The sequence below is a fragment of the Salvia splendens genome, chromosome 19, assembly GCF_004379255.2.
Source record: "Salvia splendens isolate huo1 chromosome 19, SspV2, whole genome shotgun sequence".
In the NCBI taxonomy this organism is placed as follows: Eukaryota; Viridiplantae; Streptophyta; class Magnoliopsida; order Lamiales; family Lamiaceae; genus Salvia; species Salvia splendens.
The window spans coordinates 7,922,195-7,941,053 of NC_056050.1; the positions used below are offsets into that span (position 1 = coordinate 7,922,195).

The window sequence follows — 18,859 nt, forward strand, 5'->3', positions numbered from 1 at the left end:
ATTGTGGATGCTCTAAATGCAATCATTCTTCATCACTTCATTAAGAAATTCATCTCTAAACAAACTGATCAAATTCTAAGAAGCTCGAATTCATTCCATTTTCTTTCTTTTGTTCCCTTTTTCCAGAATGCATATTTATATGCCACCAAGAAGATTAAGTACAAATCACTAAACATACATACAGCTTTAATTTGGCCAACAAAAATAGAAAAAGTCTTGAAATGCAAAACACACACACACTTATCAGCATCGGCCATCGATGTAAGAAGAGGGATAGCAGCAAAACCCATGTACAGAGTCGCTCTCCGACCACGCAAGTAGTCTTCATCTTTTGAATTTTGCTGCAAACCAACTGCAGCCGCTCTCTTAGGCAGCAAGATTGGGGAATTGGAGTTGGAGAGGATGAAATAATAACTGGGAGTTGGAGTATCATTTAGCCGTTGATTCTTGATTGAGGAGCCAAACTGTGGATTTGTTTTTCTGCTTATTTCAATGGATGTAAGTAGAGATAATATATTTTCATTTCAAAGAATGCGTCAATTAAAATAGGACATCAAAAAAAGGAAAATGTGTCATTACAGTACAGCGGATTAAAAATTTTAGTCGAACGCACAATCAACAAAAACTGCACACACACCTCAGGCAAGAGCACAAGCATAGTAAATGTAATCAAACGACACAAGGTGTTCCGATTTCTTGAAAATAAGGCAAAATTCGCATACACAAAGACCAATAAAAATTTGGGAAACGTTTAAAAACTCGAACACGCCCTTCACTGCTTCCAATGAGCGAAGCTGAAATAGACAGGATCGACAGTCACTTCTTACAACCCCCCTTTCTCTGAAACAAGATCATAAAGAACCAGCTATATCTATAAAACATCCTTTGATCACCTACCAAAATATATGGAGAAAAATCAGCGACATCGTCAGACATTCGAGAGTGATCACAAGTCCCTAATCCAGTTTCTGCTTGTTGTGCAAAAAGGGCTCAAGCATGCTGCAACTTAATATATTATATAGATATAACTACCATCACACGTTTTGAGAATCCTCGGGTTTGTCCATTTCCATGGGCTCTGTGGAAGCTTCTTGTCCGGCCCCTGCTTCCGTGTTTTGGCCAGGGCTCGAACCAGCATTGCTATCCCCTTGAGGTTGAGACTCACTGCCTTGGGATGGAGCTGGAGAGGTTGGCTCTGGAGTGGCTGGTTTTGTTGGCTTTGGCTTCGTCATTATTGGCCGGCAAAACCTGTGAGAAAGAAGGATCGTATCAGATAATTGTAGAGATTGTAGGAGCTGCCAAGAGGGAAAATCAAACATCTTGCAGTTTGTAGGCAAAAAATGTAGTAGTATCATGTTTCCATCGACATGCCAAAATATGTTGGACGAGAAAAGGCAAAAGCACTAACGAACAGAATTTTTACAGTACCTATCGATGGCTTCAGCCTTTTTCTTCACTTCAGAATTCAGTAAAACTGGGTTTGCGTGCTTTGGAAGTGAATCTTGTTGCTGCTTTTTCTCTCTCAACCAAGCTTCAGCTTCCACGCATTGATTCAAAACCTGACAGTTCAAAACATGACAGTTAAAATTATGTAATGGTCTCATGTGTGTGAGCACATATGGCAAAAATTATACCTTTTTCTTCTCCGTCACATCAATATGCTCGAGCTTGGGGTCAGTGGATATTGCTGCCTCCTTGTAACTATTGATGCAATGAGCAAGTTGGTCTATCACAGATCCCCTCTCTGTGTGCTCCTTGAAGCGCTCCTCTATAGGATCACCTTGCTACAGGATTTCGGAGTGCTAGTTAAAAAACAATCCGGTAAAATAGTAAGAAAAACAACACACGAGACATAACGAGCTTCAGTTCTTACCTTCTTGAGCTCCTCAAGCTTGGCAACATATACACCTTTGGTTTCATCTTCACCGTCCTCATATAACCAGTCTTCTACCTCCTGGAGTCTGATAATCAATTGGTCTCGCTCTGAATCAGTTACAAAATCATGATACTTGTCGTGGAGCTGCAGAGACAAAAATAAACAGTTCAGATATATAATTAAGGCGAATCGGAATACCAATCAGGACCTTGTACATACTTTATTCCTCATATCATAAACATATGACTCGACGGCGTTCTTCTTGTCTTTGGTTTCCTCCATGACACGATCCTGCAAAGCCATCTCGAATTCCTTCTCCACAGCCTTTTGCACATCCGGAGCAGTAAGAGCTCCCAATACAACTTCTGACACAGGCACAGTTTTCTTGTTAACCTTCTTCTTTGGAGCCTCCACCTGATGAGCAGCATTTATACAGTTATATTACTAGTAGTCCAAGACGAACACAAGCACAGATAGGAAATGAATAAGGAACTTTCAAAACAGTAAAAGACAACCTCCTAAAATATTAGAACCATGCGATATTGATACATACATTAACAATTTGGAAGCCAGAAATAAGTAGCTATTTTATACTGAAGAGGAGGATAATGATAAATATAATAATGATGATGATAATAATAACAATAACAATAATATATTTACTATAAAAATAGCATATTTCAATAATAAGCATTCGAGTTACCTTGACATCTGTCTCCATCTGAACGCCCAACTCTGGAACACCATTTTCAGCAGCAGGAACGCCAGTTTTAGAATCCTCCATGTTTACATCAGCCGCACAAGGAGCAGGGTCAGCAGGAAGTTCATCAGTCTCCATTTTAGCGGACTCTTTGTCAGACTCTTTAGCAACTGGAACTTGTAGTTCTTCTTCTTCAAGCAGCTGTTTCAAGAGTGACGTCATGTTTTTGGGGAAAGTATATTGTCAACAATAAAATAGTGAATACCACATAAAAGATACAACTCTGCAAGCTAGATAAAAGATAGCTCAGCAATCTCCTGCTAATAAGTTCCAGCACCCAGTGACAACTTCCTTTAATACCAAAAGAACTAAAACTTTAGCAATTTGTCCTTTTGTTCAGATCTATGTTGTATCCCCATAAAGATCAAGCCATTATCTTATACAACCCACAGTTTATTGACCAAACCGTCTTCACTAAATGAAAATTCGGATAAACCCCCCATTATCCTCTCTACCCTCTAATACATATTATATTTTGACACAACTCAAATTGCAGAAAGGTCCCAAAAATCGTTCAGGTCTCATTAACATAATTCACGGACATATGTGCATTCTCTCAATATTTTGACAACTGTTGACTTGCATCCTTCATGGGAAAAATAAATTGGAGTTATGATATACTTAACTCAACATGTTAAGTAAATTCATCATGAGAGAATAAATTCATCATGAGAGCTGAGAGCTCACCGTTGCAGATTCAACAGACACAATACCATGAAGATTAAGACGAACTTTGACTTTCAATTTTGCCTTCTCACCATTTTTGGACTGAAATAGTCCAATCTGCAGTCAACATGCCAATACACAATGAAAACAGATGTTGTGTAAATGACGAGGCTACAGATAGTATTAATAGATGAATTAAAACAAATTTGCAGAGCAAAGTTACCGTATACTGGCTGATCTTTGCTGGAGCTTGCAACTCACTAACATCAGCATATTGTACATCTAATGTGAAGGTCTCAGACCTGTAGAAAGTCAAGGCTTTCATGCTGGGTATTGGGTTTCCCTTCGGGAATACAATGGTGCTCTGCAGATTATCAACCGCTCCATTTTGCGTATCTCCAGCAGGAGCTTTCCATGACAGAGAAATGGGGAACGGGAAGCTCTCAGTGACCTGCACATAAAGAAAAAGCATATTTCAGCATTATTGTCACAGCCTCTACTAGTGGACTGCTTCAAAGGCATAATATTTTTGTAGACAAGGAAATACATGAACATAGAAGATAAAAAGTTATAAACCAAGTAATTTATAAGTAAACTAGTAGCTTTTATCTTGAGTCATGTGAGCGCTTTCCGAAGTTCCATGCTCAAAAGGGTAGAAGTTGATTATAAAAACAATACTATAACTGTGAAACCTTAGAAGACAAAACCAAGATAGGAACGAAAATGCACCTGGAATTCCCGAACTTTGAATGTAGGACTAAGGATAGCACATTGTAAAGCACAGCCTTTGGCAACACATTCACTTGCATTCATTGTACGCCTCGGCTCCATCCCGAAGAACTCAGTCAAAATCTTAATCATAGCAGGGACTCGAGAGCCTGATCCCACAACTTCAACTGAATGTATATTCTCAATAGTCAGTCCAGCATCTGCTAGAGCCTTCTCCAGCGGCTTCTTTACACGCTCTAAAATTGGGATACTAATTTGCTCAAACTCATCTCTCTTAATATATCCTCTTACATCTTTATCATCCATCAAGCATTCAATGCTGAGAGGTGCTTCAGGGTTAGCACTAAGAACCTTCTTCAATTTTTCACAACCTGCACGAAGCCTTAGACAAGCCTTCGCATTCTGATAAACATCAATCTTATATTCATCCTTGAATTTTGCAGCAAAATGCTGGAAAAGAGCTTCATCAAAATCTCTTCCACCCAAGGAACGATCAAACGAGTGTGCCAAAATTTTAAGCTGGCCTTTCTTGAATGCAGCAATACAAACTTGCATACTGGCATGCCCCGCATCAACGAAAGCGACATTCATTGGTTCATTCTCTGGTAGATCAGTCTTATAAATACCATAAGCCATAGCAGTAGCGGTAGTCTCATGAATAAGACGAAGAGGGTGTAAACCAGCAATGGTGGCTGCATCAATCACAGCCCTCCTCTGGAGATCAGTGAAATAAACAGGTATTCCAATGCAACAATCTACAACCGCTGAATTCAAGTTCTTTTCTGCAATGCTCTTCAAATTGGAAAACAGCATTCCCAATACCTGAGTAGGCGTAAATGCCTTACTTTCTCCCAAATACCGAGCATGTATTAATGGATAACCATCAGGCCCTTCAGTCACCGAGAATGGCAATGACTTTAGATCACGCTGCAGCTCCGGATCAGAAAACTGGCGTCCAATCAGCCTCTTTATTTGAGATATTGTATTTTTTGGATTCATCAAACTTGATGCAGCACCTGCTGTCCCGAGGAACCGCTGCTTGTCTCCAAAGCATACAAGAGAAGGTGTTTCCCTCTTTGATTCATCATTAAGCACTACATCAATACCTCTTTGCCTTGCAACAGCAACAACGGAACTCTCATTTCCAAAATCAAAACCAACCACACTCATGTTTGCTTGGTGGTTATGATTTGTAACACGGTCACTCGAACAAAATCAATGAGCTCACAACCTGAGGCACAAATGACTCAAATTCATCATAAATATCCAAACAAACACAGCCACCAATCACTAAGTTACAGTCAAATTTCAAAGAGACGAACATTGCTAAACAAAACACACTGGTTCAGTTTAGACACGAAAAACGCATTGTAAAGGTTTAAACAAACTCATAAACCTAGCTGAAATAATACAGAAAATCACATTACAACTCAAGCACGCTAATTACACTCTTAATCACTTTAAACTAATTACATCTCGAGCGCGAAATAAACAACAGCAATAGCCTGAGGTCCTCCAATTCAATCCAAGTACAATCTAGTACTGAGGAAAAAATACCGAATCCAATGAAATCTAATAACGCGGAGATCAATCACACGCATCGGAATATAAAATCAAGCACAAAAATTCAACAGAACGAAGAGTCCCAACCATGCAAAAGCATAGAAAACACACAAAAAAAACGATCAGATCTAAAAACGGTGGGAAGCGAATGTTAACAGCAGATATTCGAAACAAGCATACCTGCAACAGATCGAGGGCGAGAGAGAGGTCGGGGGTGTTTCTACAAATGCAGCGGGTGGTCGGGGCAGCTGGAAACCTCTAGAGTAGAGAAGGCAGAGAGACAGAGAGGGGTTTATACGTGTTGGGAAATATTCAGTCGGAATAAAGTACTAATATTATTGGTGTAAAAAAAAAGAAAAAGGGAAACTGGTCTATGGTCCTAGATGTCTCTCGGATCTTTGGTAGCTTCTAGAATGATCTTCTCTTAATGGGCTCGACTCTTTGGGCTTCAACATTTCCGATTGGGCCTGAGCTATTTCTTATAATTATATTGTGATTTGTAATTTTAATCAATGTAATTCAGAAAATTTTAAATTTGAAAAATGTAATTCTCTATCCTCTCTCTGTAGTAGAGATATTTTCTTTTTTAGCATTGGACTTAAGAAAATTGTGTTAAGTGAATTAAATGAAGAAATATGAGTAATAAAATAGAAAATATTTAAAGTAAAAGAGATGCTGAGAGAGACATATCAAATTTATGATATAATTTGTCATTATAGAAGTTACGGGATATACTAAACTTGATGATTTTTTCTTGCAAAGTGCCCTTTTAAATTTATTGATTTTATTGATTGTGTTTTTCCTCCGTTGCAATTTTCATAGCCTGCTTTATGTTACTCAACAAAAATGAAATAATTTACTGTTACTAAATCTTTTTAGTCACAGCTGATGATATCATTATGCGTTGATTAGCAACAAATTCTTAATAGTGCGAATTTTTCTCTAATTATTTTAAACCAAAAAATATTGATAATTGTATATTGTAGACCTCTATTTTTAATATAATTACATATATACAGTCTCAAATAACCAGCTATTTGTTTTGATCAATCTTGCACAAAATAATTTTTATTTCATCTACACGAAGAAGGCTAAGGTTTGAATAACAGAGGGAAAAACCTTATTTTTCGGATAAAACTCAAAAGGAAAATTGGGGATTGCATTGCATGCGAAAGGAGAGAGAGAAATGGAGAGAGAGATGGAGAAAGAGCAGCGGAGGAGGAAGATCATCGCGCGGGGCACAGATCGCATGGCGCTGATAACGGGTCGGATCAACACACTGAATCCGGATCCGGTTTTAAAGTGCTCTACCTTCACCGCCAACCGCTCCGATCTTCCACCGCCGCAGCATTCCCGCTCATCATCCGAGCCTCTCTCCGCAAACGACCAAGCCTTCTTCCAATCTGGTATTTCAATTCTCAATCGTCAATTTTCGCACTCTGCTAATACTCATTCCATCACAGAATCTCAATTGTTCATAAATGAGGACGGATTATGTTTAACGATGAATCCCTAGCCTAGCTCCTTGATTCGATCTAATTTAATTTAATTTAATTTAATTTGTGTATTCATCCAAAATTCCGTGACGAAATTGATTCCATTATATTAATCGATTATCAATGCTAGAAAGGTGTTATCGATGAACATTCAATTAATTACCTTTTCAATTTGAAGGTGGATGCGAGGTTCCTGCTGTAAAAGTCAATCCTGTTGAGGAAGCATCATCTACAGGGAAGGATTCGATAAGCAGAGATTTGGACGTGCGTAAACGCGATCAGAAAGAGTTAACATCGAAAAATGTACAATTACCTCACAATCACTTGCTGAATCTTCTCCGTCTAATCAATGCACATGCGGTGAATTCTAGCCTCTCTTCCTCGGAGGATACACGAGCAATCTGTTCCGCACTGCTAGGCCTTGCCGTGGTTGTGCTCCAAATCATTCATCACTACGCGGTAGTTAAGCCCGAGAGCCTTGTCATGTTTAGCCCTCTTTTGGTGGTGGCACTGACTGACTTTGTTATAGTCGTGGTGAGTCAGGCACGATCGAACAAGGAGGAAGAGGGTAAGTACGAAGATGAGGACGATGGTAGCTTGGACGGAGCTGTAAAGCTGCTGGAATTGGGGTTGGTTTTGCACCAGATGATCTGTGCGATCTTCGTAGACTGCAGTTTCTACTTGGTGGTCGTCATACTTGGCCTTTCTCTGGTGTAACGAAACCTCCGGTTTCATCAATTCCTGTAGCAATATCAAGTGCTTGGAAATGTGCAGTTTAGAGCTGCAAAGGATCATGGAAAATTGCAGAAACAGACAACTGTTTACGACTGAAGGGGATTGGATGATTCAGGGGAATGTAAATGTGCAAAGGCTGCTGCATAAACTTGGATTTAGATTTTAAGCTTTAGTTTGATATAGGGATTAGTTCCACAATTTAGATTTAAAAACAGTTTTGCTTGAACTTCATTATGATCAGATGGATTGATTTGCATGTTCTTGATGTATTGGCTGTTGAGATTTGCAGCATTTATTTGAAGATTTGCTGCAGTTTCTGGATTCTGACATTCTAAGACAGTGAGGTTGATTTATTATTTCTCTCAGCAATTGCTACATTTTACTGAACTTTGCTAAATTTTGTTAAATTTCTCTCTAGCAGCATTGTTATGAGCGAATTTCTACTTCAATTTGTTTTCTGTACTCTTAAAATTTGAAAACTTGTTTAAACAACAAAGTTACAAACACAATGCCAAGTCTACTGCTAATTTTCGATCATTTTATAACAAGATTTGTTTGATTTGATACTTGAGCTTTGTGGTAACATATTGAGGGATTACTCGGCTATTTTGGTTTAGTAACGAGAAGGAATTTCGTTGGGGGTGTAAAAGTTGGTGTTCTAAGCTCTTTATTCACAGATATCGTCTTCATAATCAACCAAATTTATCGAGTATGATATATCAAAATCTTCATATTAATAATATAGCCGACAAAACTCATTCATCAATCAAATGAGTTATTATAAAACGATAAAAAAAAATTAGCCGCAAAACTTGATATTCTTGTTTTTCTTAACTATATAATTTAACAATTTCTCAAAAATGATACTATCGGAAAATATGTTGAAATTAAAGATATAAGCAAAAATTCTTTACAAAATATATAAACACGTTTTCTATTTTCCAAGTTTATGCAGAAACACGCACACCCAATTTTATTATGTCTAGATCATTTCAAATAAATAAATATTTCCCTTTTCAAACGAAATGAATAATTAATTATGTATCGTATAAAATTTGCTATATCTAACCAAATAAATGTCATAATTTAATTTTAAAGCCATTCTGTATTAGATTGCATTCTTATTTATTGTTCCGTGGCGGCATATGACTCAAATAAACCCCAAAAAAACACATGTTCCCCCTCCCAATCTGACAGCTGCCTCGAGCCGTCAACTGACTTATCACCACAAAAAAAAGAACAATACCGAACCGAACCCCACTCAAAATTAGTAATTAATTTAGCCAAAGTTTTTTTTTTCTTACGTGGATAAGCATTGAATGGAAAAGAAACACCAAATTTCACAGAAAAGCTAAAGCCCAACTCAACCCTTTTCTGTGTGGAATCAATGCAATCTTTTTACACACACACACACACACACACACACAATATACCTAAACCATTTCATTATTCCACTCTTTCATTCTCCTCACTTTTTCTTTGCTTTCTTTCCTATATAATCACATGATTCTTTGTTCTTTCATGCTAACACCACTATTTCTCTTTCACACGCAAGCTCAAGTCTGGTGAAGAAGATGTGCTACCCTTATCAGGTGACGTCTGCAAGCCCCCGGAGGCAACTGGTTACATTGGTGGCAGCCGTGCAGCCACCACCGCTGGGCAGACAACCAGCTGGGGAAGGCGGTCAGGTTGTGAAGGTGTGCCTGTGCTCCCCCACCAGTCATCCGGGTTCGTTCAGGTGCAGGAAACATCATGGTGACTATCAGTGGGTTAATAGGCTTGGATCTAAGCCTAGTTAGTGTAATGAGCAATATCTATGTAAATTTCTCTGAGGTCAGTACATATGTATTTATTTTTCAACTTCTACCAAAAGTAAACAATGAAACCTACATCAATGGCAATATGGCATGAATTTGATGACTATGAGTAATTGTCCAAGAAGAAAGGGACAATGTGTTTTATTAATAGTACCTCTGTACAGATAAATTAGCTCGTGGACGAGTCAGATAGTTTCTTTAATCCAAAGGAAAGAGACAGGGATATGAACACTGATCTATGCATCATGATAGGATCAGATACTTACATGAAGATAGAATAGTTGGAATATTTACATAATTTCCTTCTATTTTGGTTTATCTTAGATGCTGGAAACTGCCTTCATCTCTATGTCCTTGCACCCGCGCATAACCAATCCCTTCATCACTGTTAAGTAAAGAAATTATTCATAGCATATAAAATAGTGAAAAAGTGATTGTTAAAAAGTTTCACTGCATTCATGAGTTGCACCATATGGTTCACCTTTACTTCATATGAAGGGCATGGTAAAGAAAAAAGGTAGGAATCGGGTGAGGTTTTTAGTTTGGGGTAGAAACATTGTAGTTCCAAAGTCAAACTCTCATACCAAGCACCCTTTTATAATTATCTCTGAATTGCAACATGTATGAGGATCAATAAGCTTGCAGGTGATATGCACAAAAAAAATATTAGAGACTTACCTCTGGGTAGCAATTTTGGTGAGTAACTGTATGATTGCTTGTGTTAACGATGATTTCACATGATACTTTTGTCTGTAGACATAAAAATAAGAAGGATAATATTATAAATACATGTACATCAGCATTCCTTGATAAAACCATAAACATACTTTCTATCTAAAGTTCATTAAGGAGTGATGCACTTAAATGAACAGATTAGATAAATTCAGCCGTGGGCCATTCTCAAGGAACACCAGGTATGATACGGATATAAGTTGAGCTCTGGAAGAGCAATGCTGATACACATCACATCAAATTATCACAACATGGCACTGATTGGAGAGGCTGCCCTATCATAATAAAAGAGTAGTAAAGGTGAGGATGGGAAAGGACATGAAAGAAGAAACAAAGAATTGAAAAAGGGAGAAGAAATAGTTGTCCTTCGGGAGTTGATAGCATTTTGTTATATTTTAAAATTCAGCTTTTGTTGTTAGGCTATACACATTTGCCTGACGTTGAAGGGGAGAATTATCTATTGATCATTGTTAAAAGTACGGTAAAGCTGTGGCCTTCACAGAAGGAGAAAATATCATTTTCATTATTGCATTTCCCCTAACACCTTGTCTGCATATATTTCTGCATTTATGAATTATGCAAACACCTGATCTGCACTCACAACACGGACACACAAAACAGAAACACCCTCGTCGCTTATTTCCTGTCTAACGAATGTGAACCACCAAATTCTACTGGTAAAATCATCTTTGTAAAAGAGTCATATTCTTTGTCCTAACCTGTATGTTATTCCTAAGTTCATACATGATTCAAAGTAACACAAAAATAATTATATTCTACACCTGAGACAGTATGACCCTAATAAAATTCTGAAACCTAACTCATACGTGAACGGTCCAAGGATCTTTTTCAATCATTTTTGTTTCAGTCCTACAATCTTACGGGATCCAGTTCCAATAGTATTGGCTCTGTTGCATTCTTCCTAGGTAGTAGGTCCTTGTCACTGATAAAGCTTTAAAGAAAAAACTTTAAAAATCATAAATCTTATGTTCTTCCTCATCTACAAGAGGCTCCTTCATTATCGATATCAGTCTAGGTCACCAGAAAACCTGAGCTTTTCCTTCAAAAATCACGACCCGGCAACAAAGAGCCAAGCATATTTTCACGCGAGGAGTTACTTTGGTCGAAAGACAATCCAAGAGTAGAGAGAGAGTTTCATTCATTCCAAGAGACAAAAGTTGGCCAATTTATTCATGCAACATTGTCTGATTAACTCAATTAATTTGACAAACCATTAATTTTAGCCCGCTCGAAAACAGTATCATTTTTATCATAAAATTCAATTTGCTATTAGAAACACTAATCTCTGTCGCAACATAATCATCAATCAGCAGAATACTTGTATATTATCTGTCAATTCAATTCCTAGATTCAAACTTAAGTAAAATAAATCGAAAATCTCTGTAATTGCAGTTAAACATAATAAGTTACCTTGAGAGGAAGGTCAAGGAAGAAAAGTCCGAGCTCTCCACTAATCTCAGTATCGGTGTCAAACGTAATCGAACCTCGAACCAAATCCTCCAGTAAGAATATGGCACTAGTCAACAACTCCACGGCGTCAAGCCGGAGCGTGGCGTTGACGTACGACGAGCCGCGTGCGTTGATGTGCCCCCCAGCTGATTTCACAGACCCTAGCCTCTCCCCTCTGTACCCGATGGCAACGCGCAGGGAGTCGTAATCGAGGGAGTAGAAATCCCTGTTCCGCACTTTGACCGTCAGATCTAGGGTTATGTCGAGCGAGGGCCGTGGAGAGGTGCGGAAGTGGAGGCGATCGAGGTTCAGGCGGACGACGGAGAGCTCCGGATCCGACGGCCAGAGGAGGTAGACAGCAGCTGCGAGGACGAAGAGCGTGGAGGCGATGCAGATGAAGCGGCATGAGCTGCACGAGTCGCGGCGGCGGCGGTGGCGGCGGTAGGGGATGGGGTAGGGAGGTGCGACGATGATGTATTGAGGTGGCTGGGGAAGGAGAGGCTGGCCGATCGCCGTCGTGCCGGAGGATTTCGCCGGCGTCATTGTTTATAGATTGTCATCTGATTTGCGAGAGAGGGTTTCGGGGCATATATATAAGATGCCGGAGCTGGGTTGGGTCCGCTTTTATCTGCCGTTCCTTCGATGCGGTTCTCTACAGTTGGAATTAAAAAGCGCTGTTTTAGTTCCAAAAATCAGCCCAATGATTAAGCGCCGGATGGGCCTTGGGCTTGGGCTTGGGCCAGGGTCAGAAATAATCTCCACCAAACATTAAGACAACCGTTTATTATGGAGTTCAATAAATAGTATAGTAGATAAAATATCAATAAAAGCGTAAAACAGTCAATCTGTATAACATAATAATTTTCATGGATTTTTTTAGGGTAAATTGCTTCTAAAATCATTAACTTTCACAATAGTTTGGTTTTTCCTGTGAACAATAAAAGTTGCGTCAAAAATCATGAACTTTACAGGGTTGTACAAATCTCTCAAACAATCCGACCCGGTAGTTTTCCGGCATAAACTTATACTATGTGGCGGCCGGAAGCGTGACTAGGCAGTCGGAACACAAAACGACGTCGTTTTGTGTTTGTTGAAAAAAAATTAAAAATTCGCTGACTATCACCGCTGGTGGTGCACCACAGCAGGTGGTGCGTCGGAGCGGCGGCAGGCGGTGGCGGTGGCGCTGGGTAGAACATCACCTAAAACTCCTATGGCGCCGCGGGGAGAACAGCATCATCTGAACAACCACGATTCCACATCCTTTTCTAACTTGGGGATCTTGCCTTTGAATATTTGGAGTGAGAGGTAAGGGAGGGGCGATCAGCGGTGGTCTCTGGAGGAGAGGGAGGGGCGGTCGGCGGTGGATGGTTATGATGGGGGCGGAGCCAGCGAGAGGAAGGGACGGAGGGCGACGGAGCGCCCCCGCTCCCACAGTGGCGGCGGCGGCGCGAAGAGGCCGAGAGTGGGAGAGATAGAGGAGGGGGAAAGAGGGAGAAAGGAGGGGGAAAATAGAAGAAGGGGAGGAGCAGGTGGTGCGCCGGAGCGGCGGCAGACGATGGCGCTAGAGGTGGAGTGAGGAAGGAGAAGATCTTCTTCTTCTTCTTTTTAATTAGGGTTAGAGTAAATGAAGTGGAAGAATAATGGGAATAAACACACTCAATATCCAAATCATCTTTCATGTCAGCATAAATGCAAACATCATCACACTGCTTAGCCGGAGTACCCGACTCGGGAAATCGGTACACGAGGATAAAGTTCATGATTTTGGCTCAACTTTTAAAGTTCACGAAAAAAACCAAACTATTGTGAAAGTTCATGATTTTAGAAGCAATTTACATGTTTTTTTATATCAACATAGTGTATTAAAAATATCCACACAGTGACATGAATATCTGAACACAAGTACCAGAAAATATCAACACAACATTATATTGAGATTGTTTGATACATTTAAATATAAAATATGATTATAACATATGCGAAAATTGAAATAAAAATTATTAAATTTCATCATCCGATCATCGTCGGAATATATGCAATTGAGATCTCGTTAGAAACCTTATGAAATTATCTTTAATTTGCTATAATTTTTACGAAAAAATAATTTAAATCGAGAAAGTTACATAAATTTAAAATTTTAAGATGATTTTGAGGAGAGAGAAAGTTATTAATTTTAACTACTATATATAAGAATTGACATTAATACTCTTTAAGTTTATTTAATGATTTTTTTAATTTAAAATATAATCCACATGACATTATTTCAACCGCTAGATTTCATAATCTAATGGCTAAGATTTGGTCTTAATTTGAGATTGATAATTAGTTAGCAAATGATCATTACCTATATATATACAGGGTTGTGATCAATTGAGATTTTTTAGCATGAGAATTGAGATACATTATCAGCCACTCATTTTTATTAAATGAGTGGTCCAGAATTTGTCACATGCAAAATATTTTTAGATTAATTAAGTATGAAAGGGCAGAATGGTAATTTCATGTTTTATTATTAATTAAATTTGTGACGAGAATTAGAAATCGAGTGTTGATTTGGGGATGGTAGAGCTATTGAGGCACCCTCGCACGATGGCCGAGGTACAAGCTGAAGTACGACAAGCCATGAAAGGAAACTCTAGTTTTGAACAAAACAACGTTGTTTCTAATATGAAATATCTAAAACTGGTGGATAAAGAGATTCTGAGGCTGCACCCTCCAGGTCCGATGATACCTAGATCTAGCAATGAGAAACATTTGATCAACGGATACACCATACTCGATGGAGCGATGGTGTTGGTAAATGTACGGGCCATGCAGAGGGACCCGAGGAATTGGAAAGATCCAAAGAAGTTTGAGCCCGAGAGATTCGAGGATAAGGCTGTGGATTTTACGGGTGGTGATTTTGAGTATTTGCCGTTTGGAACTGGAAAAAGAATGTGCCCTCGGATGACGTTCAACTTGGCTACTGTGGAGTCGGCTCTAGCCCAGATGCTCCATGAGACAGAGAAGAGTCCCGACTGATTTTGAGTTGGGAGTGTTGGTTATTTTAGTGTAATTGGATTAACTTGATTGATCAATATTGTCATAATGAGACATCATATAAGTTTGGAAGTGCGGAGCGCACGCTTGTTTGAATTCATTATGATTAGACGGGGGTTCGGGGGCAGCGCCCCGAGTAGCGGGGTCCAAGGGGCAGAGCCCCTGGCTGGGGTCGAAAATTCATCAGGAAATATAATTTCTGATAGTCGAAGGACTGATTTGCAATTTTCGAAACTCCTTAAAAAACTGTTAAAATCAGTTAAGAAAAACGAAGAGGCGCAATGCTTCGTGAAGAGACACGATGTTTCGTTTCAGGCCTCTTCTTATTGATCTTTTTTTGTTCAAAGTTAGATCGAGAATTAACATACGAAACTTCTAAAACCTGAATTGTATCCGATCAAATATTGGTAGAATCACTATAAAATACTCCCCCCGTCCCCTAATAGGAGTCGCTCTTTGACCGGGCACGAGTTTTAAGAAATGTAGAGAAAAGTTGGTTGAAAAAGTTAGTGGAATGTGAGACCCACATTTTTATATTGATTTTATAATAAAATGTGAGTGGAGTGGGTTAGTGGAATGTGGGACCTACTACCATTTATGGTAAAAATGAAGAGTAACTTTTAATGGGGGACGGCCCAAAATGGAAATTAGCGACTCTTATTCGGGGACGGAGGGAGTAATATTTATGGTGATAACCTAATAACCTATCATTTTATGGGTAAAAAATATCATTTTTACTAAAAATGATATTTATACACTATAAAATAATATATTTTTAGCATGCATAGAATGATACTTTTAATCCATAAAATGATATTCTATTTTATAAAATGATATATTTCGTCCATAGAATGATAGGTTATTAGGTTATCACAATAAATATGGATTATCATATGATCACATCCTTTTATATATATATATATATATATATATATATATATATATATATATATGAGGTGCGTTAAAATGATAACCATATTTATGGTGATAACCTAATAACCTATCATTTTATGGGTCAAAAATATCATTTTTACTAAAAATGATATTTATATACAATAAAATGATATTTTTTCAGCATGCATAGAATGATACTTTTAATCCATAAAATGATATTTTATTTTATAAAATGATATATTTCGTCCATAGAATGATAGGTTATTAGGTTATCACCATAAATATGGGTTATCATATGATTACATCCTTATATATATTTGATTTTTATTTGTTGTGTAATATAGTGAGTTAGAGCTAAGAACTCTAATAATTTTAATAAAAAAAAGGAAATTTTAACTATATAGCTTTAAAATAATAAATAGATGATTTAGGAATTAATTTTATGATTGAGGTTCAATTTTCTGTAACTTTCAAAAACGTTAAGAATTTAAAGAAATTACAATTTTCAAAAAGTAAAGAGTTAAAATTAGAATTATGAAATTAAAAAATTCAAACCCACGGCGTATACCAAATTTTAATACAGTATGTTTCATAATATGTAGTGAATTAGCCAACAATTCAAATATTGATACCGTAAGACAAAAATATTAACTATATAACCTAAAATAAAAAAAATATAAGTTAAGAATATGTGATTAATTTTTTTTTCAAGTTTCGATGGTAATATTCCAAAAATTATGAATCTATATAAGCATAATACTACGTATATTGTACTATATATGTGATCATAATTCCGTACTAAAAACTGCCCTAGGGATACATAGTGAATTGATTAGATTATGCATTGTAATTTGAATAGAGAATTTAAATTTGAAAAAAAATGCAGAGAGAATTACCAAATGTATATTGTATATATGTGATCATAATTACGTAAATTATTATAAAAAAGTCATAATTAGCCAAATCGAAAAAGACAAATTTTGTTAATCGGAATCATAAATTTATGTACTACATCCCATAAGTCGTAACAAAAATAAATAAACAGGTTTATATAGAACGTAAAATATACATATCCAAAATATAAAATTAATAATAAATAAAATTTAAATGTAAAATTAGGTAATGCGATAGTGTCAAATAAATCAATTCCCATTTTACAAAATACATTAACCATTGAATTTTGGGAATCCATTTCATTTCTAATAACAAAATCCCCAAATCGCAGCCCTCTTCTTCTTCAGTGTGAATTGTGATTGAATTGTGATTGAACAGTGATTCTGTCCAAATTTGGGTCCATTAATGGGGCTTGATTTCTTCAGTTATCTACCATCAGAACTCACCACCGAAATCCTCTCACGCCTCTCCATCCGAAGCCTCGCAATTAGCAAGTCCGTTTGCAAACCATGGCTCAATCTGATCGATTCCGACGATTTCCCCAAATCCGAAATCAAAACCCCACCCGCCCTAGCTCTCCTGACGCCGAAGGAGAGGGACTCAACTCGGTGCACGATTTTCGAAATTGAAGACGAAGATGAAGTCGATGATGCCGAGAAGAGCCACGATCTTCACTACATTCCGCTCACGGATTTGGTGATCCCTCACGGAAACAGAGCATTTATCGATGCTATCACTGCTAGAGGATTGCTTCTTCTCTACTCACCGTTACCAAAAGGTATTCATGTTTACATATGCAATCCGATGACTCGTGAATATACCGAGCTCTGTTGCCCCGAGGCCTACGCCCCGGGTCAATTGTTGAAATTCGGATTTGGTGTGAGCAAAATAAGTGGGCAATATAAGGTGGTCTACAGAAATGCAGACACCGAGTCTCAATTTGTATACACCCTCGGAACAGGAACATGGAGGCGCGTAGAGGCCCGCGCTGTTTCTGGTTTCCGTTTTTTTGGTCCAAGCATTGTGTGCAATGGCAACCTCCATTGGATGGTATTTGATTTGAACGATAACTTGCTGATTTGTGGTTTTGATGTTGAGACAGAATGTTTCAGAATCTTCTCTGCCCCTCCTATGGGATATCGAGACGGGGATTTGTCTGTTCTGAGGGACTGTCTGTGTTATTCTTACACGCGTGACAATGAAATTGTCATTTGGATGATGAAGGAATACGGAGTCGAGGGTTCTTGGACTGTAGAGTTCAAGTTGAGCACTGTTGGCTGTGATGATGGTTGGGATGATATTTCTATTGATCCGATTAGACATTTCAAAGATGGGGACGTTTTGATGTCGCTGTACAGATATCAGCTCATCTACTACTCTAACAAGGCAAGAACTATTCAAGAAGTGGGCATGTTCAAGGATGCAGTTGCGGGTTACCTTACCGCCTTGATTTTCACTCCTACCCTTTTGTCACTCAAGAATTTCGGATTTGAGAATGTGATCTCGTTTTAGTTCATAATACTAGTCTACATAGTGTTCAGATTCTAATGTTTGTTTATCGTGTAGTGTTCAAGTTCTAAGGTTTCTTTATCGTGTAGTGTTCAAGTTCTAAGGTTTCTTTATCGTGTAGTGTCCAGGTTCTAAGGTTTCTTTGTCGTGTAGTGTTCGGTATTGGTCTTATCTTGTACAACCTGCAACTGAGCCGTTTTAATGCATTCACTTGGAAAATTTTTGAGTCGTTTTAGTGGAAAATACATGGCGAACAAAAGTGGCCGCATAGTGACGAAATTTGAAGATAGAAAATGGCGGGCTGAATGGAAGTAATTTGAAAGGTAAATAACAGTAATGCTATTTTTGCTTTTTCAAATATTTTTTATAATATTTTTTTCTAATACATAGAGCTAAAGGATATAAAGTGTATTTTTTATTGACTTTGAATCATTGGAGATTTGAAGTTAGCTCTTTTTTTAGTTTAATAAAATTAATTAGATTAAAGTCCAAATTTGTCATGTAAATTTGCCCATAAATATTTGCATTATTATTTACAAATATATTAACAATTCACCAAGTTTCGAAGATAAATAAATAATGGGTACTCATTTCACCGATGTTTCCTCCCTTCCTGTCCACGAAATGTTGTCCACATTTGTTATTTCAGTCGATCTACAAAATATTGTCCATATTTATT

The 18,859-nt window shown here is 37.8% G+C and overlaps 5 protein-coding genes across 10 annotated transcripts; 3 read left to right on the plus strand and 2 right to left on the minus strand.

Annotated features, from left to right (window-relative positions):
- Window positions 1-664: 664 nt before the first annotated feature.
- LOC121779696 (heat shock 70 kDa protein 14-like) lies at window positions 665-5,927 on the minus strand. The gene is made up of 10 exons (XM_042177067.1): window positions 5,775-5,927; window positions 4,032-5,262; window positions 3,526-3,753; window positions 3,324-3,419; window positions 2,580-2,777; window positions 2,096-2,290; window positions 1,874-2,020; window positions 1,635-1,784; window positions 1,429-1,559; window positions 665-1,248 (listed from the first exon to the last, which is right to left on the minus strand). Exons 2-10 carry the CDS (start codon window positions 5,199-5,201, stop codon window positions 1,035-1,037), a joined length of 2,529 nt encoding a protein of 842 aa, XP_042033001.1. The 5' UTR covers window positions 5,202-5,262; window positions 5,775-5,927; the 3' UTR covers window positions 665-1,034.
- Window positions 5,928-6,780: 853 nt separating this feature from the next.
- Window positions 6,781-7,807, plus strand: LOC121778802. Of its 3 annotated transcripts, none has more exons than XM_042176206.1 (3): window positions 6,781-7,000; window positions 7,269-7,549; window positions 7,634-7,807. In XM_042176206.1, the coding sequence occupies exons 1-3, from the start codon at window positions 6,781-6,783 to the stop codon at window positions 7,805-7,807; spliced, it is 675 nt and encodes a 224-aa protein (XP_042032140.1). The 3 variants fall into 3 exon arrangements, with proteins under 3 accessions (XP_042032140.1, XP_042032141.1, XP_042032139.1); XM_042176207.1 differs by having other exon boundaries at window positions 7,620-7,747; XM_042176205.1 differs by having other exon boundaries at window positions 7,269-7,807.
- Window positions 7,808-9,746: 1,939 nt separating this feature from the next.
- Window positions 9,747-12,438, minus strand: LOC121778522. 4 transcript variants are annotated; one of them, XR_006045686.1, is made up of 4 exons: window positions 11,806-12,438; window positions 10,470-10,644; window positions 10,321-10,392; window positions 9,747-10,027 (listed from the first exon to the last, which is right to left on the minus strand). XR_006045686.1 is itself a non-coding variant. In XM_042175891.1 (3 exons), exons 1-3 carry the CDS (start codon window positions 12,385-12,387, stop codon window positions 10,025-10,027), a joined length of 657 nt encoding a protein of 218 aa, XP_042031825.1. In that variant the 5' UTR covers window positions 12,388-12,436; the 3' UTR covers window positions 9,747-10,024. The 4 variants fall into 4 exon arrangements, 1 of the variants encoding a protein (XP_042031825.1); XR_006045685.1 differs by having other exon boundaries at window positions 10,470-10,649; XR_006045684.1 differs by lacking the exon at window positions 10,470-10,644 and adding an exon at window positions 10,124-10,249 and having other exon boundaries at window positions 11,806-12,437.
- A 1,995-nt stretch (window positions 12,439-14,433) lies between these two features.
- LOC121778965 (premnaspirodiene oxygenase-like) lies at window positions 14,434-14,865 on the plus strand. The gene has a single exon (XM_042176336.1). The coding sequence runs from the start codon at window positions 14,434-14,436 to the stop codon at window positions 14,863-14,865; it is 432 nt and encodes a 143-aa protein (XP_042032270.1).
- Window positions 14,866-16,965: 2,100 nt separating this feature from the next.
- On the plus strand, window positions 16,966-18,399 carry LOC121778473. The gene is made up of 2 exons (XM_042175830.1): window positions 16,966-17,449; window positions 17,774-18,399. Exons 1-2 carry the CDS (start codon window positions 17,077-17,079, stop codon window positions 18,181-18,183), a joined length of 783 nt encoding a protein of 260 aa, XP_042031764.1. The 5' UTR covers window positions 16,966-17,076; the 3' UTR covers window positions 18,184-18,399.
- The last annotated feature ends 460 nt before the right edge of the window (window positions 18,400-18,859 follow it).